The sequence below is a fragment of the Hemitrygon akajei genome, chromosome 24, assembly GCF_048418815.1.
Source record: "Hemitrygon akajei chromosome 24, sHemAka1.3, whole genome shotgun sequence".
NCBI classification, from domain to species: Eukaryota; Metazoa; Chordata; class Chondrichthyes; order Myliobatiformes; family Dasyatidae; genus Hemitrygon; species Hemitrygon akajei.
This window is the reverse complement of record NC_133147.1, coordinates 7,748,550-7,771,286: the sequence shown is the minus strand read 5'-3', so window position 1 is coordinate 7,771,286 and position 22,737 is coordinate 7,748,550. Positions and strand designations below refer to the sequence as shown.

The 22,737-nt window shown below is 44.0% G+C and overlaps 1 protein-coding gene and 1 non-coding gene across 3 annotated transcripts in view; one reads left to right on the top strand and one right to left on the bottom strand.

The window, feature by feature from the left end:
- Positions 1–14,479: 14,479 nt before the first annotated feature.
- On the top strand, positions 14,480–14,552 carry trnat-ugu (transfer RNA threonine (anticodon UGU)). Its single transcript has one exon. It is a non-coding gene; the product is annotated as a tRNA-Thr (tRNA).
- Positions 14,553–15,171: 619 nt separating this feature from the next.
- dcdc2b (doublecortin domain containing 2B) overlaps positions 15,172–22,737 on the bottom strand; it is a 55,718-nt gene continuing 48,152 nt past the window's right edge. For both annotated transcript variants that reach the window (XM_073027938.1, XM_073027939.1), the window contains one exon: positions 15,172–15,501. In XM_073027938.1, the coding sequence (XP_072884039.1) occupies positions 15,478–15,501 (24 nt within the window). In that variant the 3' untranslated portion in view covers positions 15,172–15,477. The remainder of the gene's footprint in view (positions 15,502–22,737) is intronic.

Sequence of the window (22,737 nt, the reverse complement as noted above, 5' to 3'; positions counted from 1 at the left end):
TCTCTTTCCTATGGTCCACTCTCCTCTCCTATCAGATTCCTTCCTCTCCAGCCCTTGACCTTTCCCACCCACCTGGCTTCACCCTTCACCTTCCAGATATCATTCTTCCACTCACCCCCACCTTTTTATTCTGTCATCTTTCTTTCCAGTCCTGAAGAAGGGTCTCGGCCCCAAACATCGACTGCTTGTTAATTTCCATAGACGTCACCTGACCTGCTGAGTTCCTCCAGCATTTTGTGCGTGTTCTTTCTATCTGCTTTGCTGTCAACCCAGGCTGCCAGTGACTTCTTATTGACCCCCTCCAGCCCCCATTTCCCCCCAAATGATGTGAGAACAGAGTGTCAGTCACCTTGCCTTTCACAGCCGAATAGATCCCTGTGGAAACTCACAAAAGCAAGCTGGCCCTTTGACTGGGTATTGAAAGGCCTAGATAGAGTGGAGAGGATGTTTCCTATAATTGGGGAGTCTAGGACCAGAGGGCACTGCCCCAGGGATGTCCTTTTAGAACAGAGATGAGGAGGAACACACTCAATATACTGGAGGACCTCAGCAGGCCAGACGGTATCTGTGGAAAAAGCACAGTCGATGTTTTGGGCCGAGATCCTTCAACAAGGTTGTGGTCCTCTTGGAGGTGAGGATTTTTCCTCGGGGCTTACTCCCGAAACCTTCCCCATGAGTGGGAACAGATGCAAGGCAGCGGAGGTTTGAGATTGGAGCTTTCCTTCTTCTAGATGAGCTGCCAACCACGGCTGAAGGATTTTATTGAAAATTTTAAAAAGTAATGTAATGGTTGCTAAGGTGGGATTTGATCTCAGGGTTCCGGAGTGATAGTCAGGTATCTGAGTGACTGCTCCACCACCACCATGTCCTTGATGCAGTAAGGGTAAAATCCCACATTTGCCTCAGATACTAATAAAAAGTGAACAACGTATTCTCTGTGATCCTTCTTGGCCCAAAATGTCGACTATACTTTTTTTCCATCAAAGCTGCCTGGCCTGCTGAGTTCCTTCAGCATTTTGTGTGTGTTGCTCGGATTTCCAGCATCAGCAGATTTTCTCTTGTTAGAGATGAGGAGGAATTCCTTCAACAGAAGCTGGTGAATCTGTGGAATTCATGGTCAAATATTTGGGTATATTTAAAGAAGAGATTGATAGGTTCTTGATTAGTCAGAGCATCAAAGGTTACGGGGAGGAGGCAGGAGAATGGGGTTGAGAGGGAAAATAAATCAGCCATGATGGAATGGTGGAGAAGATTTGATGGGCCGAATGGCCTAATCCTGTTTCAATGTCTTATGGTGCAAGATGATTTCTGGGGATATGTACAATCTGAGATCATTGGCTTTGGGAAAGGAGGCTGGAAAACATTGCCACGTAGGGTTCTGTGAGTGCAGTTGGTAAAATATTCCTCTTTAGAAATGTGCTGAGTTAGTTTCTGTTCCCGGTGGGTTAGCAGATTTTTGTTATCTTTTCCAGACCAGCACTAGAGGCAGATAAGGGGCAAAAACCTACAAGCCATATCACAGCACCAGGATTTACAGAATTATCTCTGAACAGCAGAGATTACGCACTTGTCCATCAGTCTTAACATCTGGTAGAATAATTTCCATTTCACTACAATATAAAGAACAGTTTATTGTCAGGAGTTAATAAATTCTGCTGGGCTTTACAAATTAACCGATGGAGTTACAAGAAACCAAATGAAAAAGCCTTCAAAGGGACGATAAGTGTTTAATCATCAGAGTTCGAGGCATCAGAGCCTGCAAAATGAAATGTACACCCAGCGGCCACTTTATTAGGTACAGCTGCTCGTTAATGCAAATATCTAATCAGCCAATCGTGTGGCAGCAACTCAATGCATAAAAGCACGCAGACATGGTCAAGACGTTCAGTTGTTGTTCAGACCAGACATCAGAACAGGGAAGAAATGTGATCTAGGTGACTTTGACCGTGGAATGATTGTTGGTGCCAGGCGGGGTGGTTTGAGTATCTCAGAAATTGCTGATCTCGATTTTTCAGAGAATGGTGCGAGAAACAAAAAACATCCAGCAGTTCTGCTATTGAAAAAGTCAAAGTACCTTTATAATCAAAGTTCGTATGCTTCATACAATTGAGCTGAACTGGCCCATCTTTCTCCTCTGATCCTAAAGCCCCGACCATTTCAATATGGCAAGGCATTTATTTGGTCTTTTCAAGATTAAAGATTGTTTAAGGTCATTTCCAGTGCCAGTTGGTAGGTTAATTTGTCATTGTAAATAGTCCTGTGTATAGGGCAATCTGGATGGAGTAGCTCGAAGGACCAGAGGGCCTGTTCCATGCTGTATCTCAGTAAAGAAAGAATTAAAAACTTTCCTTCTCCTAGTTGAGCTGCTGACAACGGCTGATGAGCCCCATCTGCTCGAAGTGAATATTTTTAAGGGCCAGTTACCTGCCTTTGCCCCTTCTCCTATCAGTAGAAACAGTTCCACCCTGGCCAAAAGAATAAAGAATTTTATTTAAAATTTTAAAAAGTAACGTAATGGTTGCTAAGGTGGGATTTGATCTCAGGATTCCGGAGTGATAGTCAGGCAACGGAGTGACTGCTCCACCACCACCATGTCCTTGATGTAGTAAGGGTAAAATCCCACACTTGCCTCAGATATTAATAAAAAGTGAACACCATATTCTCTGTGATCACTGTGGTTCCTGCATAAGTCTGTCCTTGTCAATTTCAGATTCAGATTTATATATCACACATACAGTCCATCGAAACATACAGTGAAGTGTGTCGCTTGCGTTAACAACCAACATGCCCGAGGATGTGCTGGGGGCAACCCGTAAGTGGCCATCGCACATTCTGGCGCCAATATAGCATGCCCACAGTGCTCGGCAGAACACACAGACCATAACAAGCAAAAAAAACAATAGCAAAACAAGCCCCTTTCCTTCCTTCCACTCCCCCAACAACCACACTCTCACAAAGAAAGTCCTCCACCCTCGTACAGACCTCTGTGCCTCCAGCCTCAAGAGGACTCGCCGACTCGCAGACAATGGACCTCTGCAGTTCCCTGTGAACTCTCAGCCTCATAGACCCACGTCTTTGGCCAGTGGGCTCTGTCTTCTGGATTTGCGATTGACCTTTCACATTTCAATCTTTGGTATCGACCCAGGACTATTTGATGTCCATAAGACCATAAACCATAGAACCATAGAACACTACAGCACAGTACAGGCCCTTCAGCCCACCATGTTGTGCCCACCCATATAATCCTTAAAAAAAAGTACTAAACCCACACTACCTCATAACCCTCCATTTCTCTTTCATCCATGTACCTGTCAAAAAGGCTCTTAAATGCCCCTAATGTTATAGCCTCCACCACCATCCCTGGCAAGTCATTCCAGGCACTCACAACCCTCTGTGTAAAAAACTTACCCCGATGTCTCCTCTAAACTTCCCTCCTTTAATTTTGTATATATGCCCTCTGGTGTTTGCTATTGGTGCCCTGGGAAACAGGTACTGACTATCCACCCTATCTAAGCCTCTCATAATCTTGTAGACCTCTATCAAGTCCCCTCTCATTCTTCTACGCTCCAAAGAGAAAAGTCCCAGCTCTGCTAACCTTGCTTCATATGACTTGTTCTCCAAACCAGGCAACATCCTGGTAAATCTCCTCTGCACCCTCTCCATAGCTTCCACATCCTTCCTATAATGAGGTGACCAGAATTGAACACAATACTCTAAGTGCGGTCTCACCAGAGATTTGTAGAGTTGCAACATGAACCACTCGGCTTATTGAGTCTGCTCCACCATTCAATCATGGCTGATTTATTGAGTCTTGATTAAGGGTCTTGACCTGAAACATCAATGGCTTCTTCCCATCCATAGATGCTACCTGACCTGTTGATCCCTCCAGCACATTATGTATATTGCTCTAGATTTCCAGCATCTGCAGTACCTCGTGTAGCTGGTTTAATTTCCCTCTTAACCCCATTCTTCTGCCTTTTGCCTACAATCCTTACACTGTTATTAATCAAGAACCTATCAACCTCTGCTTTAAATATACCCAATGACATGGCCTTCACAGCTGTCTGTGGCAATCATTCCACAGATTCACCACCTTCCGGCTAAAGAAATTCCTCTTCATCTCTGTTCTAAGTGGACATCCTTTTATTCCAGGGGCTCCAACCTGGAGTCCATGGAGCCCTTGGTTGATGGTAGGGTTCCATGGCATAAAGAAGGTTGGGAACCCCTGTCTGTTCTGAGGTTGTGACCGCTAGTCCTAGACTCTCCCACTAATGGAAATATCCTCTGAGAGAGAAAGATTGTAAGTGTCCCATTGATGGTCAGACTTATCACTTATTTACGTGGACACGAGCTTCAGCTGTTTAGCGATTCACCAGACTGCTGATTCACCAGAATAGGACATGCTTAATATAGCTAGCTACACTGAAAACCTTCCGCAGTATTAAAGAAGTCATTAGCCTGAAAGCAAGTGTGAGCTCGCTCACTTGAAAATAATTGCCCATTTAGTTTGAGAACACGCTGTTTCTTCCTGATTTAAGTGTAGTTCAGAAGTTGAATTTCTCATATTGGCACGTGCATCCATGAAGAACACTCTTCCCAAACCCAATGACTGAATGTTCAAAGCAGCACACACAAAGTGCTGGAGGAGCTCTGTGGGCAGGATCTATGAAAAAGAATAAACATTGACAATTCAGACCCAGACCTTCCATCAGGACCGGATATTCATGCCATCAGGACTGGATATTCCTTCCATCAGGACTGGATATTCATGCCATCAGGTTGGAGGCTTCCCAGTTGGAATATAAGGTGTTGCTCCTCCAAGCTGAGTGTGACCTCATCGTGGCACTAAAGGAAGCCATGAACTGACATGTCAGGATGGAAATGGGAAGTAGAATTGAAATGGGTGGCTACCAGGAGATTCCACCTTTTGAACTGAATTGACTTTATTTCTTAAATCCTTCACATACATGAGGAGTAAAAATCTTTACGTTACGTTTCCATCTAAATTTGCAATGTGTAATTTATTGTAATTTGTAAGAAATAGAATGTACAACAGGACAGTCAATATAACATAGAAATACACTGGTGTCAGTGTGAATTAATTAGTCTGAGGGCCTGGTGGAAGAAGCTGTCCCGGAGCCTGCTGGTCCTGGCTTTTATGGTGTGGTACCGTTTCCCAGATGGTAGCAGCTGGAATAGTTTGTGGTTGGGGTGACTCAGGACCCCAATGATCCTTCGGGCCCTTTTTATGCACCGGTCTCAGTAAATATCCTGAATAATGGGAAGGTCACATCTACAGTTGCGCTGGGCTGCCCGCACCACTCTCTGCAGGGTGCTGCACTTGAGGGAAGTACAGTTCCTGTACCAGTCAGGAATCTCTTAACTGTGCCCCTGCAGAAAGTCCTTAGAATTTGGAGACTCATGCCAAACTTCTTCAACTGTCTGAGGTGAAAGAGGCACTGTTGTGTTTTTTCACCACACAGCCAGTACGTACAGACTATGGGAGATTCTTGGTGATGTGTATGCCAAGGAATTTAGCATTGTTCACCATCTCAACCCCAGATCCATTGATGTCGACAGGGATTAGCCTGTCTCCATTCCTCCTGTAGTCCACAATCAGCTCCTTTGTTTGCAGATGGAGCAGAGGTGCTTGGCGAAGTGGTTATCGATATATAGGCGGTCATACTGGGAGCACTGGATATAGTAGATCCCATAGTTAATAAGATCAGTGATGGCTTCTCGTGTTTGTGACTGAACATTCAGTTGGATTTCGATCTTTTAAAAGAACAGTTCCCTTGCACCTGAATTAATTCCCCCAGACGTCAATGTGGAAATGTACAAATTAATCAGAATCAGATTTATTATCACTGACAGATGTCATGAAATTTGCTGCTTTGTGGCAGCAGTACAAAGTTCAAAGTTCAAAGCAAATTTTATTATCAAACTACATATATGTCCCCATATAGCTTGATGGCAAAATTTCAGGACGCAAGGCACAGTGGTGGTCAAATGCCACCCTTGACAAGGATGGTAAAGTGTTAGTTTAATGTATATTAGTTATGATTTTCCCTTGTCCATTTGTCCCTCCCCACTGATCTCTCTCCTGGAACTTAACCTCGTAAACAGACAAGTGCTACACCTGCCCCTACGCCTCCTCCCTCACTACCATTCACGGCCTCAAACAGTCCTTCCAGATGAGACGACACTTCATCTGTGAGTCTGTTGGGGTCATAAATTGTGTTCAGTGCTTCTGGTGTGGCCTCCTGTACATCGGTGAGACTCGACATAGATTGGGAGACTGCTTCACCGAGCACCTACGCTCCATCCGCCAGGAGTGGGATCTCCCAGTAGCCACCCATTTAAATTCCACTTCCCGTTTCCATTCCCATTCCAATATATCTATCTACAGCCTCCTCTATTGTCGTGATGAGGCCACACTCAGGTTGGAGGAACAACACCTTATATTCCGTTTGGGTAGCCTCCAACCTAATGGCATGAACATCGATTTCTCGAACTTCTAGTAATGCCACCTCCTTCACCATTCCCCATCCCCTTTTCCCTCTCTCACCTAATCTCCTTGCCTGCCTAACACCTTCCATGGCCTTCTGCCCTCTCCTGTTAGATTCTCCAGCCCTGTATCTCTTTCACCAATCAGCTTCCCTGCTCTTTATTTCACCCCTTCCCCTCCTGGTTTCACCTATCACCTTGTCTTTCCCTCCCTTCCCCCCCTTTTAAATCTACTCCCCATCGTTTTTTTCTCAAGTCCTGGTGAAAGGTCTCTGTCTCTCCATTCGACCTTTGCTTTTTGTTGTCTTATGCACATCGATCAGGACACCCCTCATCCTCCTTGGCTCCAAAGAGAAAAGCCCTAGCTCACTCAACCTACCCTCACAAAACATGTTGTCTAATCCAGACAGCATCCTGGTAAATCTCCTCTGCACCCTCTCTAAAGCTTCCACATCCTTCCCATAATGGGGTGACCGGAACTGAACACGATACTCCAAATGTGATCTAACCAGGGATTATAGAGCTACAGCATTACCTCAACTCTCTTGAACTCAATCCCCTAATGAGTGAAGGTCATAATTAGTCCCGATGAAGGGTTTGGGCCTGAGACATCAAATGTTTACTCTTTTTTTATAGATGCTGCCTAGCCTGCTGAGTTCCTCCAGCATTTTTTGTGTGTTGCCAACACACCATATTTGATTGCATAAATTACTTCCGTTGCCAGGGAGATGAGTTTGTAAATCAGGAAAAAAGAAGCACTTTTCTTGGCTGGCTACTAACTACATCAAGGTGGACCAAATGGCCTAATGCTGTTCATATGTCTTATGTCTTCTGAACCTGTTTTCTTGTTGTGGACTTTTCTAAGCTCCAAGGTCTAAAATCTTCATGGTTTCAAATGAGTTCACCTCCCCCCCACCACCTCACCATCAAATTTACAAAACAGCTTGCAAGCAGAAATTCACGGTGGCACAGGTTATAAAACCACGGGATGCCACTGTCATGTGAATCACATTTCAGATTTAGTAAATATTGAGTCGAATCTCTTGAGCTGTGTTAAAGTTGTACCTTGCTCTCCAGAGAATATTAAAATGTTCAAATGCTGATGAGATTTAGAAAGTGCTGTTTATGTAGGAATGATCAACCTCATCCCCTTGCCACCAGAACCTGAGTTGATTTTGCTTCTAACGGCTGCTTTCCTCTGAAAGGAAATTTGCATAAGAAGCTTTCACATAATTTATCACATTGAAACACTGTCTGATGGATCGATATTTTTTTCTACTGCTTTGAATGGAAAAGCCGACATAAAGCAGTGGATACAGCCCAGTCCATCACGAGTAAAGCCCTCCCCACCACTGAGCACATCTACATGAAACACTGTCATAGGAAAGCAGCATCCATCATCAGGAAATCCCAGATCCCAGGCCATCCTCTCTTCTCACTGCTGCCATCAGCAAAAAGGGAAAGAAGCCTCAGGACTCTCACCACCAGGTTCAGGAACGGTTGCTACCCCTCAGCCATCAGGCTCCTGAACCAAAGGGGATAACTTCACAAGTTCACTCACTCCAACACTGAACAGTTCCCACAACCTATGAACTCACTTCCACCGACTCTTCAGCTCATGTTCTCAATATTTATTGGTTATTTACTTTTTATTGTTAGTATTATTATTATTATTATTATTTCCCTTTTGTACCTGCATGATTTGTTGCCTTTTGCACGTTGGCTGTTTATCCACCTTGTGTGCGGTCTTTCATTGATTCTAATGTGTTTCTGTATTTACTGTGAATGCCCACAGGAAGATGAATCTCAGGGTTATATGTGTACTTTGATATTAAATTCACTTTGAACTTGGAAGTGATTAGCAATAACGTACGGGGAAGTTGGTGCTCTACAAAGGTCTCTAGCCATGACTGGTATATCTATAAGCATCAGTTACTATACTGCCTCCTATAGTTAGAACCAGAATCAGGTTTATTAACACTGATATGCATCATGAAATTTGTTGTTTTGTGACAGCAGTACAGTGAAACCCATAAAAATGAATAAAAGTTAGAAAACAAAAGTGCCAAAAGTGCCATGTCCTCCAGATCCGGCAACATCCTTGTAAATTTTGTTTTGTAAAGTTTGTTGTCTTCTGAAATCTGGTTGATTTTTCACTGATCCTCATTATGTTACTATTCTATAGATTTGCTGAGTATGCACACAAGCAAACGAATCTCAGCGTTGTATATGATGATGTATATGTACTTTGATAATAAAATTTACTTTGAACAATTGATCTGGGCTTTACTCACTTTGTCTCATGAACCATAGTCTACACCTATTAATTGTTCTTGAGCAGAACCTCAAGGAAGTTTTCCAATGAGAATTCCCTGTAAGGCTCTGGCATATGTAATCATTTCATCAATGAAGTGAACTGTTAGAGTGTATTCTGGAGTTATAGTATATAGTAAATACTAATTTCAACAGCAACCAATCTTTAGAGCTGAATGTGGATTGTAGATCAAAGTTAAAATGCAGCTCTGAACAATGGTGCTCCTGGAGCTGCAAACTGGGGTTGATTGCAAACAAGGAAACACTCTGTTTGACCGCAGTTACCTACACGTGTATGAGTGAGGCTCAGAGTTAGTGGGGCCAGATGCACTGAAGAGGCAGGGTGTTGGGACGGAGATGGGAGTCAGGGCTGGCTCCACTCCGTGACGTTTGCTCTGCTCTCCTCGGCGCTGAGGCTGTGCCCTGCTCTAGCTGCTCTGGGCTTCATGGTGATTTGCCCCACTGTGTGATGAACTGAGACGGAGGCTGTGGACTCACTTTTGTTCCGAATGCTGTTGTTTGTTTTTATAATTTGCATGAATTGTGTTTCCCTCTCTCTCTGCACATTGTGTGTTGATCTTTTTTAAAATTGGGTTCTTTTGGGTTTCTTGCTTTGTGGCTGCCTGTAAGCAGACAAATCTCAAGGTTGTATAATTTATAGATAATTTGATAATAAATGCACTTTGAACTTTGACTTAACATTCAGTTTGGGTGTCTGGAGTGTGGGTGTGAAGATGGAAATGTTTGAAAGTTATATGTAATTCAAAGGAAGCACTGTAGATACATTGTAACTATAGAATTGTCCTACTGTTGCCTTTGATCTTTAGCAAGTAAAAACATCATGTAATATTGGGTCGAGCAGGCATCTTCGTCCAAGAGAGTCTCAAATATGATGCCTGCTACTCATTTTGCTGAATAAAGACTTCAATATCCACCAGCGTCAGAGCCTCTCCAGTGATTTTGTTCAGTCACCACGTGGATAGTAAAGGGCTGTATAATGGAGGACTGTGATCTATCCCTGCTGGCCATCACTTACACTCACATTGTGGTGATGTTTCTGACCACGTCTGAGCTCACCCTGTCTTATAAGCGGAGATGGATGGTCTGTGTGTTCCAGCACTAACAACCCAATCAGGGACAGAAGCGCGGCACAGTCACATCTATAGTAATTTAATCAAAAAAAGTTAAATGCCACTTGTGATGGATACAAGTCGATGGCACATAGGAGAAATTGAAAGTTATTTCACTTTGCCTTCTGTTGAAACTCGGAACCTCAATTATTTAGAAAGCACTTTTTGCTCGCATAGTAAATTGTCAAGCTGAATCAGCACCTGTTTCAAATGTTTAATTCAAGGACCTACAACATTTAAAAAAGCAGATGGTGAGACTTTGGATCAGCATATACAGGACTGTGCAAAGGTCTTAGGCACACATATATATAGTTGGGGTGCCGAAGACTTTTGCACAGAACTGTATTTGTCAATGTGGAGTGGTGAGCAAGTTTGTAAACCTGGCAGGACCAAAGGATGTTGGGAATGGTGAGGGTGGAGCACTGCAGGAGGGTTTGGGTTAGGTGGTACAGAAGGAATGCCAGAGTGGAGAATTGTGCAGGTGCAGACACACTCACCCTCGAGACACAAGGCAAGGTGATTTGATTCCAAACAATTGGTTTATCGATCTTGCTGTAGGCACATATATACAGGCATGGTGCCTAAGACTTTTATACAGTACTGTAGAAATTTTATGTATTGCACTGTACCGCTGGACAAATAAAAAACAAATTTCATGACGTGTGAATGACGATAAACCTGATTCTGATATGGGTCTTGTTTGTGGACTGAGAGTGGGAAGGGGTCAGAGAGAGGGGAATCATGGTTGGGAAAAGGGGAAGGGAGAGGGGAGGGAGTGGGAAGCACCAGAGAGACATTCTGTGATGGTCAATCAGAATGCAGAGCTGGTTGTGTCGGCACCCATGCCAACCTTAGCCGCTGGCATTCCTTCTCTGCCACCTGTCCCACACCTCCTGCAGCACACCACCCTCACCATTCCCAACATCTTTTGCACTTGCCAGGTTTACAACTCGCTCTCTGAATACAGTACTTGCAAAGGTCTTAGACACACTAGCTATATATATGTGCCCAAGACTTTTCAACAGTATTGCATATTAAGCCTTTCTGAGACCAATTAACACTAAATACTACTGAGCTAATATAAAGCTAAATACTCTTATTTCTGTTTCCTGACCACCTTCTTATTTTACCCAGTATACTTTACTGTGCAAAACCCTTAGGCACTCAGGTTATATACACGTGCTGAAGACTTTTGCACAGTACTGTATGTCCATAGGTGGAATGGCAGTGTAGAAGTTAAATAAACACTATTACACCACCAGTAACCCAAGCTCAATTTCACCATGCCTGGAAGGATTTTGTACGTTCTCCCCATGACGGTGTGGGTTTCCGCCGGGTGCTCCAGTTCCCCCCCCCACACAGTCCAAAGACGTACGCATTAGTAGCTTAGTTGATCAGCTGGGTGTAATTGGGCCAGAAGGGACTGTACTGTACTTCATCTCTAAATAATAAACACATCCATTCAAAAAAACCCTCACCCTGCACTCTTCCTTTATTCCCCACTCTGGCTTTTTACCTCTCCTCACCTAACTATCACTTCCCCTGGGCCCCCTCCTCCTTCCCTTTCTCCTATGGTCCACTCTCCTCTCCTAACAGATTCCTTCCTCCAGCATTTTGTGTGTGTTGCTCTGGATTTCCAGCATCCGCAGACCTTCTCAAGTTTACATTCCGTCATTCTTTGCTGCCTTTTATGAATTTGGGAGGGGTGACATTGGGCCATCAGGAGTGGAAGTTGGAATGGCCTCCTCCATTGGTCAATCGGAGATCATGGCTGTTCCAATAATTTACATCAGTGGATAGTGTTTTTGGCAGACAGTTGGCCTCTGGTTGTAGAAGGGATGCTCAGGGTACAAGATGGACAACCAACACCACCTACTGGTTCCAGAATCCAGACCTTTCATTCTACCTCATCACCTGCCTGAGATAAATCCTGGCATTGTTAGAGAGATCTAGCAATGGGTGGCCAGAAACCAAATGTTAGCGATTTGGGTGATGGGTGGCCAGAAACCAATTGCTGGAGATCTGGGTGATGGGTGGCTGGAAGCAAGATGCTGGAGATCTGGGTGATGGGTGGCTGGAATCAAGATGCTGGAGATCTGGGTGATGGGTGGCTGGAAGCAAGATGCTGGAGATCTGGGTGATGGGTGGCTGGAAGCAAGATGCTGGAGATCTGGGTGATGGGTGGCTGGAAGCAAGATGCTAGAGATCTGGGTGATGGGTGGCTGGAAGCAAGATGCTGGAGATCTGGTTGATGGGTGGCCAGGAACAAAATGATATAATGTTGAATTTTTCACACTGTAAATAAAAGTACTGGCTACAATAATTTTACAGAAGCCTCCTGCACCAATCATGTCCTCAAGAAGCAAAAGGGAAACGTCTCTCCAGCCCTTGGGTGAGAGTGGGAAAAGGCCATGAAGGGATTGGTAACTTCGAGGAACATTTACGTTTCAGACTTCCACCTTTACTGTTGACACAAAACCTGACAAACAGTGAGCTAGGTGGCAACAGACTTCCAGGCATTGTAGGCAACCTGTTGGAGCAGGTGGACACGAGAAAAAAGAAATCTGAAGCGGAAATGTGAAAATAGAACATAGAACATAGATTTTTGCATAGTAGGGGAATTAAAGCTTATGGGGAAAAGGTAGGTAGGTAGAGATGAGTCCATGGCTAGGTCAGCCATGATCTTATTGAATGGCAGAGCAAGCTCGACAGGTCAGATGGCCTACTCCTGCTCCTACTTCTTATGGCCTACTCCTGCTCCTAGTTCTTATGTTCTTAACAGACAGCACTGTACACGTCTTTCGACATATGACGTTGTGCCGACACTTTAACCTACTCTGAGATCAATCTAACCCTTCCCTCCCACATAGGCCTCCACATTTCTTTCATCTATGTGTCTATTTAAGAATCTCTTAAATGTTCCTAAGGTATCTGCCTCTAACAACAACTTTGGCAGTGCATTCCGCTCGCCCACCATCTTTATGTATAAAACCCACCTCAGACAACACCCCAATACTTTCCTCCAATTACCTGAAAAATTATACCCCCACTTCTGCCCTGGGACAAAGTCTCTGACTGTCCACTTAATCTATGCCTCTTATCATCTCGTACACCTCTATCAAGCCACTTCTCACCTTCCTTTGCTCCAAAGAGAACAGCCCTAGTTTATTCAGCCTATCTTCATGAGACACGCTCTTTAGTCCAGGCAGCATTCTGATAACTCTTCTCTGCACCCTCTCTAAAGTTTCCACATCCTTTCTATAATAAGGTGACTAGAACTGACCCAATATTCTACCAGAGTTTTAAAGAGCTGCAACATTACTTCATGGCTCTTGAACTCAATCCCCTGACTAACAAAAGCCAGCATACCACTCTGCCAACTTGTTCAGCAGCTTTAAAGAATTGATGGGCATGGATCACAAGATCTCTCTGTTCATCCACACCGCTAAGAATTCAGCCAGTAACTCTGTATTCTACCTTCAAATTCAACCTTCCAAAGTGAATTACTTCACACTTTTCCAGACTGAACTCCAACTGCATCTTGTCAATGTCCCATTGTCACCTATGAAACCCTTTTTCATCATCCACATTTCCACCAACCTTGGTGTCACCTGCGAACTTACTAAACCACCCTTCCACTTCCTCATCCAAGTGATTTATGAAACTCAAAAGAGCAGGGGTCCCAGAATAGATCCCCATGGAAAACCACTGGTCACCGATCTCCAGGCACATCTGCTACCACCCTCTACAACAAACACACAAATGCTGGAGGAACTCAGCAGGCCAGGCAGCATCTATGGAAAAGAATAAACAGCCAACATTTCGGGCCAAGGCCCTTCACCAGGACTACAACAACCACCCTCTGCCTTCTGACATATGCCAGTTTGGTAGGAAGAATATGGAAAGGTGAGTAAACATTACAAGGGGGCAGGAAAAGACAACTGGATGGACATAAACATACTTTACTAAAAGTTGCAGGTCAGATTGAGAAAAATATTCCGAACCCTGGACTTTGGAGATAGAAAACAGAATATAGAGCAAGGAACACACACAAAATGCTGGTGGAACACAGCAGGCCAGGCAGCATCTGTAGGAGAAGCACTGTTGACGTTTTGGGCCGAGACCCTTCGTCAGGACAGAGCAAGGAAGCTTTATAAACTGTGGCTTGGCCACAATGGGAGAGCTCTGGGTTAGATGTGAAGGCTTTACAGAGTGTGAATGAGCTTTCCAGGAAGGATTCCAGGAATAAGGAGATGCATGGTCATTCCTCTTGGAACAGAGAAGGATATGAAGGGATCTGATGTTCAACAGCATGAAAATGTTTCCACTAGAGATGTTTCTAATAGTGAGAGAGTCTAGGATCAGAGGCATAACCTCACAATACAAGGACATTCCTTTAGAACACAGATGAGCAGGAATTTCTTTGGCCAGAGGGTGGTGAATCTGTGGAATTCATTGCCTCTGATGGCTGTGGAGGCCAAGTCACTGGGTGTATTTAAAGTAGATAGGAGGCTTCATAGCTAAAAGGAGGCTCCATAGCTCAGGGGTTAGAGCACTGGTCTTGTAAACCAGGGGTCGTGAGTTCAAATCTCACTGGGGCCTTCACATTTTCTGCTGAAGTCCCGCAGCTGTCTTCTACAAAACTACAGCTCGCACAAAATGTTGGAGCAGCATCTACGGACAAGAGTAAAAACAGTCGACATTTTGTACATGGAGCTTAGAAAAACAGAGGGCTATGGGTAAGCCTAGGTAGTTCTAAGTTAGGGACATATTTGGCACAGCTTTGTGGGCCGAAGGGCTGTATTGTGCTGTAGGTTTTCTATGTTTCTTTGTTTTATGTTGATAGGTTCTTAAACAGTCAGGGCATCATAGGTTTTGGGGAGAATGGGCTTGAAAGGGATGACAAATCAACTATGATTTATGAGCAAATGTGACTAGGGTAGGCAGAATAGTCAGTATTGGATTTGCGGGCCAGATGGCCTAATTCTGATCTTTAAGCATGATGGCAGAGGTTGATGGATTCTTGATTGGTCAGGGCATGAAGGGATACGAGGAGAAGGCAGGAGATTAGTTCTGAGAGGGAAAATGGATCAGCCATGATGAAATAGTGGAACAGATGAGATGGACCAAATGGCCTAATTCTGCTCCTATATCTTACAGTTTTACATTACAAAGACTCCATAAAATTCAGACAAATAAAGTAACTACAGAGATTATTAAATTCAGTTCAATCTGATTTTTGTGTTTGGATTTATTTTTCATCGAAATGTGTTCAGAAGTGTAGGATATTAGGTAAAATACCATGGCATTCCCAATTTCTGAGACATCTCCGGTGTCAGTGGTTAAACCAAGCACTCTGCCAGCAGCAGGCATGCCAAGGAGATTTGGCAATAGTGCTTTGCAGGAACATCAAACAGCTTACTTAAAATACCCATCTCAGAGTAAAGGGTGAGCCTGCCTTCACCGTCTGAATGCTCTGCCAGAGGACATTGGCTTCGCTCTCAAGTCTCCTGTCTCCCTGAAGACTTCATTGAAGTTTGGATATAAAACCCTATTGGGAACAGAATGAGAAAGTTCAAAGTTCAAAATAACTTTTATAATCAAAGTGCATACATGTCACCACATAAAACCATGAGATTCATTTTCCTGAGGGCATACTCAACAAATCTATAGAACAGTAACTATAACAGAATCAATGAAAGATCAACCAGAGTGCAGAAGACAACAAACTGTGCAAATGCAAATATAAATAAATGGCAATAAATAATGAGAATATGAGATCATGAGATAAAGAATCCTTAAAGTGAGATCACTGGTTGTGGGAACATCCCAATGGATGAGTGAAGTTATCCCGTTTTGTTCAAGAGCCTGATGGCTGAGGGGTAGTAACTGTTTTTGAACCTGGTGGTGCGAGTCCTGAGGCTCCTGTACCTTCTACCTGATGGCAGCAGTGAGAAGAGAGCATGGCCTGGGTGGTGAGGATCTTTAATGATGGATGCTGCTTTCCAAGATCTTGTCTCCGATAAACAAGATCAGATCTATATTGAACTGAGCTCTGTCTAACAGACACCAAATACAGCCTACAGGATAAATAAATATTTATAAATTATTGGCCACTATAAGTGAAAGCTCTACTGTAAGTGGTTATCAGGGCACAAGAGATGCTGAAAACCTTGAGCAACTCACACAAAACCCTGGAGGAATTCAGCAAGTCAGGCAGCACTGATGGAGTGCTATAGTACTGATGAAGGGTCTCAGCCCAAAACATTCCCCTCCATGGATGCTGCCTGACAGCTGAGTTGCTCCTGAGCTTTCTGTGTGTTGAACACTGTCCCTTGGGTGGTGGTATTCTCAATGAGAGTGACAGCTCATACCAGGACAAGACAGGACATATTCAAGGACTCTTCAGCGCATGTTCTCATGATTATTTATTAATTAATTTGCTATTATTATACTTACACAGAATGTCTTATTTTGCTCGTTGTGTGTTTATTAGTCTTTGCTCTGGATTTACAGCATCTGCAGAATCTCTTATGCTTCTACAGTACTGTGTAAAAACATTAGGTACATATATACTGTATAGCTGGGGCGCCCAAGACTTTTACACAGTACTGTAGCAATTTTATGCATTGCACTGTACTGCTGCACAAATAAAAATTAAATTTCATGATGTGTGTGTGATGATAAACCTGATTCTGATATGGGTCCCTGTTGTGGACTGAGAGTGGGAAGGGGGCAGGGAGAGGGGAATCATGGTTGGGAAAAGGGGAAGGGAGAGGGGAGGGAGCGGGAAGCGCCAGAGAGACATTCTGTACTGATCAGTAAACCAAATGTTTGGAATCAAATGACCTTACCTGGTATCTCAGGGCTGGGTGCATCTGCACCCATACCAGCCCCCACCCCCCACCCCTGACACTCCTTCTCTGCCACCCATCCCACACCCCTCCCACAGCACCCCACTCTCGCCATTCTCAACATCCTTTGCTTCTGCCAGGTTTGCAAACTCGCTCTCCACTCCACGTTGACAAATACAGTACTGTGCACCAGCTATATATAAGTGCCTAAGACTTTTGCACAGTACCAGCACAGTGCTGGCCCATCAATGTCATTATATCTCAATCCCAGAACACTCACACTGCAAACACTGTGATAACACCTTCATCAGAGGACCACAGTGAGCCAAGAAAGCATTCACCCCCACCTCCTCATACAGGGAATGGGAAATAAGACATAGGAACAGAATTAGGCCATTCAGCCCATTGATTCGACTCCACCATTCCAATATGGCTGATTTATAATCCTTCACAACCCAATTCTCCTGCCTTCTTCTAACCGTTGATGCCCTGACTAATCAAAAACCTACCAGCCTCCACTTTAAATACACCCGATGACTTGGTCTCAACAACCCCCTGTGGCAACAGATTCCACACTTTCACTACCCTCTGGCTAAAGAAATTCTTTCTCATCTCCATTCTAAACGGACATTCCTCTTATCTGAGGCTGTGTCCTCTGGTCTTGAGCTCACCCAATATAGGAAACCTACTCTCCACATCCACTCTATCTATGTCATGCAATATTCCATAGGTTTCAATTTAAAAAAACTAGCCTCCCCAGCAATACCCAGATTCCTGAATGAATTCTTTAAACAGACCTGGATTGCTGTGCTTACACCGAGGAATCTGCCTATGGAATCATCGAGCATTGGTCAGACCGCACTTGGAGTATTGGGAGCTGTTTTGGCTATGAAAAGACGTGCTGGCATTGGAGCGGGTCAGAGAAGGTTCACAAGAATGATTCTGAAAATGAAAGGGTTAATTTATGAGGAGAATTTGATGGCTCTGGGCCTGTACTCACTGGAGTTTAGAAGAATGATGGGGTGGGGATCTCATTGAAACCTATTGACAGTTGAAAGGCCTAGATAGAGATAATGTGAAGAGGATGATTCCTATAATGGGGGAGTCCAGGACCAGAGGGCACAATAGAGGGGCATCCATTTAGAACAGAGGTGAGGAGGAAATTTCTTTACCCAGAGGGTGGTGAGTCTGTGGAATTCGTTGCCACAGACAACTGTGAAGGCCAAGTCATTAATTATATTTAAAGTGGAGGTTGATAGATTCTTGATTTGATAGGGCATGGAGGGATACAGGGAGAAGGCAAGAGAGTGGGGTCAAGAGGGAAAATAAATCAGCCATGATGAAATGGTGGAGTAGACTTGATGGGTTGAATGGCCTGATTCTGCTCCTATGTCTCATGGTCTGATGGGCTCTAAACACAACAGAGAGCACCTGCTGCAAAGGAGTTGGGTCACTTTCAGGTAATCTACAGCACGTTTCTTCAATTAGCTGTGTTTTGTGAATGCCTTTAATTGTTTAAAAGTGGTCAACTGATTTTAAGTATTTTACTTCTTTTAAAAATATTTGTCTGTAATATTTCAAAATGCTAACTTTACCATTCGAAAGCTTTCAATGATTTTAGATGTTTCTGAATGGGTGAGGTTTAGCCTCAAGGGTGCAATATTGTAGTGGCTGATTACTGTTATGTGTACCCAGATACACTGAAAACTTGTCGTGCATGCTGTTCATATGATCAGATCATTACACAGAGCATTGAGACAGAAGAAGGTAAAACAATAATAACGCAGAATAAAGTGTGAAAGATACTGAAAGAGTGCAGTGCAGGTAAACAATAAAGTGCAAGATCGTTTTGAGATCAATTGTGAGGTCAAGAGTCCCATCTTATCATACAAGAGTCTAATAACAGTGGGATAGACCCTGTCTTTGAGCCTGGTGGGACGTGCTTTCAGGTTTTTGTGTTTTCTGCCCGATGGGAGAGGGGAGAAGAGACAACATCCAGCTGAGTGGTGTCTTCTGCTTTCCTGAGGCAGCGAGAAGTGTAGACAGAGTCCGTGGATGCGCCGAGCTGTGTCCACAACTCTCTGCAGTTCCTGTCGCAGGTATTGTTTCTTGTTCTGCTGGCTTGGCAGATATTGAAACGTTTGTCAGCTGGTGTGCTGGGATACCTCACAAGCGCAGGTTGACAACGGCAGATTTGCGAAGGTGAAGCTTGAACTTGCTGCATGGATCAGTGGTGTGGTCTGGGATTTGATTACTATAAGATGGTTAGGGAGTAGAGCACGAGATTTCAGAAAGTCAGCCCACAAGGCCACAGTGCTGAGATGCGGAATCAATCTGCAGAGAACTGACGTATAGAAATGGATGGGAAATATAACAGCAATTTATATTGGTAACCATTGGCAACTGTGTGGCAGCAATTGCAAAATCTGTGGCAAGATTTGTGACTCACAGCAGGCTCCACTTTTAATAACAACCCAGGGGTGCCAGTAAAACACTGCTCATTCTAATTGACCGACTGATGTTTTATAACAGGACATATGTCCCTGACCCACTGGCCAACAGAGAGCAGAGCAGAACAAGGTGCACAAAACGGTAGTCGACAGTTTTTATTGTGATTAATTTTCCAGCAGCCTAATATTCTGTGAATTTCTAAGGAATATTCATAAACACTGAATGTCCTGACAGGTTTCAGAGATTGTCCCCCTTCTTTTTCAATCTCGAATACCATCACCTTTGGCCTTTGGTGTCAGTGAGCTGTGGTACTGTTGTGGACCTTGGTTTCATGGTTCGAGGAGGTCCACCTTCTCTCAATCTCATACACTGTCTCCTTCGACCTCTAGTATTGGTGAGCTGCGGTTTTGTTGTGGACCCTAGTTTCATGGTTCAAGGAGACTCCCCCGTTTCTCTCAACCCCATGTACTGTCCTGCAACAGTCTCTAGTGCCGGTGAGCTGTGACACTGATCTGGACCCTGGTTCCATGATCCGAGGAGGCTCCCTCTCTCTCGATCTCGTATACTGGCTCCCTCGGTCTCTAGAGTCGGTGAGCTGTGGTACTAGTGTGGACCCTGGTTCCTCGCTTCTGCAGCTTCTGATCGCTCAGTAAATTAGTCCAGTCATGGTTAATTATCTTGTTTTGGCTGTAAACTCTGCTTGAAAAGAGGCAGAGCTCTAGAATGAGACAGTCAGCAAACTCTCCCAAAGTGTACTAATTAAACACCCTCCAGCTTAGGAAAATGTGTCTCATGCCAGCAGTGAGCCTGATTTGAACATAGAATATGGAACATTACCACACAGTACAGGCCATTCGGCCCACAAAGTTGTGCTGACCTTTTAATCTACTCTAAGATCAATCTAACCCTTCAATTTTCAGTTTGAACTTGCACTTGCCTAAGATGCGGTTTTAGGGACATGCACTGGCTGGACGACATGTTGACCTGTCCTTGTCATCTAGGCAGCCCCACGCCAGGGTCTTGGGGTATCAGAGGGAAAACATTTCATTGGCTGTTGTCGTTCCTCACTAACAGGGGTTGTGTAACCACACACTGGGGTTTCTGGAGGTCACTACTCCTGCCCCAGGACAATGTCCATCTTCAGCTGCTCCATCACGGAGTTTCCTTTAATCCTGGGTCAGAAGTGAGGATATTTACCGATGGTCTCGACAAATCAATCAGCCCATACGTGTGCAGCAGGCCCAGACAACATTCAGGCAAGGGCGAGTGTGTAGCAAATAGCGTTCACATTACACAAGTGTCAGACAATGAACACCAAAGAGAAGACTAGTTTAATTTGTCACATACACTTTGAAACAAACAGCACGATTTGGATCAGTTGCAGATTGGGCTGAGGGATGGCAGATGGAGTTTAACCCAGATAAATGTGAGGTGTTGCACCTTGGTAGGGCAAATGCAAGGGGAGTTACACTGTGAAGGGCAAGATCCTTAACAGTGTTGCTGAGCAGAGAGACCTTGGAATCCAAGTTCATAGACCCTTGAAAGTGGCTACACAGATTGATAAGGTGGTTAAGAAGGCTTATGGAATGCTTGCCTTTATTAGTTGAGGCACTGATTTCAAAAGTCAGGAGGTTATGTTGCAAATTTATAAAAATCTGGTTAGGCCACATCTGGAGTATTACGTACAGTTCTGGTCACCCCACTATAGGAAGGATATTGAGGCTTTGGTGAGGGTGCAGAAGAGGTTTCCCAGGATGCCGCCTGGTTTAGAGGGCATGTGCTATCACGAGAGGCTGGATAAACTTGGGTTGTTTTCTTTCGAGCAGCAGAGGCTGAGGGGAGATCTGATGGAGGTTTATAGGATTAAGAGAGGCAGAGATCAAGTAGACAGGGAGTATCTTTATCCCAGGGTAGAAATGTCTAATACCATGCATTGAAGGTGAGAGGGGTTGAGTTGAAAGGGGGATGTGAGGGGTAAGTTTTTTCACTCAGAGAGTGGTGGATGCCTGGAATGCGCTGCCTGATACGGTGGTAGAGACAAATACATCGGAGGCTTTTAAGAGACGTTTGGATCAGCACATGGATGTGAGGAAGATGGAGGGATATGGCATTGTGTAGGTAGGAGGGATTAGTGTTGAGTGTTTTTTGATTTGCTTTATAGCTAGTTTGGTACAACACTGTGGACCAAAGGCCTGTTCCTGTGCTGTACTGTTCTATATTCAATGTTCTATGTTCTATGTTCTCTGCTCTGTGTTCTATGTTCTATGTTCTATGTTCTCTGCTCTGTGTTCTATGTTCTATGTTCTCTGCTCTGTGTTCTATGTTCTATGTTCTCTGCTCTATGTTCTATGTTCTATGTTCTCTGCTCTATATTCTATGTTCTATGTTCTCTGCTCTGTGTTCTAAGTTCTAGGTTCTATGTTCTCTGCTCTGTGTTCTATATTCGATGTTCTATGTTCTCTGCTCTATATTCTATGTTCTATGTTCTCTGCTCTATGTTCTATGAAATGTGCCGTTTACATGAAATGAAATCAATGTGGATTTTTCAGGGAAGCTTGCAAATGTCGACATGCTTCTGGGGCCAACATAGCATGCCCTCAGCTCACTAACCCTGACCCGTACATTTTTTGGGATGTGGGAGGCAACCTATGCGGTCACGGGGAGAACATACAAAGTCCTTACAGACAGTGGCAGGATTTGAACCCCCAATCTCATAGTTAGCACTGTAAAGTGATTGTGCTAACATACCGTTCCGTGTACAAGACAGAGTGTGATCTCCCTAACAGCTCAACTGTCACGGAGTGCCTTGACATCAAAGATGGGGCTCTGTTCTGGATGGCATTAAATGTGTTGGATGTCTGTAATATTGTGGTGGTCTATGTCCATGTCTATGTTTGTCTGTAATACTGTGGTGGTCAATGGCTATGTTGGATGTGTGTAATATTGTGGTGGTCTATGTCTATGTCTATGTTGGATGTGTGTAATATTGTGGTGGTCTATGTCCATGTCTATGTTGGATGTGTGTAATATTGTGGTGGTCTATGTCCATGTCTATGTTGGATGTGTGTAATATTGTGGTGGTCTATGTCTATGTCTATGTTGGATTTGTGTAATATTGTGGTGGTCTATGTCTATGGCTATGTTGGATGTGTGTAATATTGTGGTGGTCTATGTCCATGTCTATGTTGGATGTGTGTAATATTGTGGTGGTCTATGTCTATGTCTATGTTGGATTTGTGTAATATTGTGGTGGTCTATGTCTATGTCTATGTTGGATGTGTGTAATATTGTGGTGGTCTATGTCCATGTCTATGTTGGATGTGTGTAATATTGTGGTGGTCTATGTCCATGTCTATGTTGGATGTGTGTAATATTGTGGTGGTCTATGTCCATGTCTATGTTGGATGTGTGTAATATTGTGGTGGTCTATGTCTATGTCTATGTTGGATGTGTGTAATATTGTGGTGGTCTATGTCTATGTC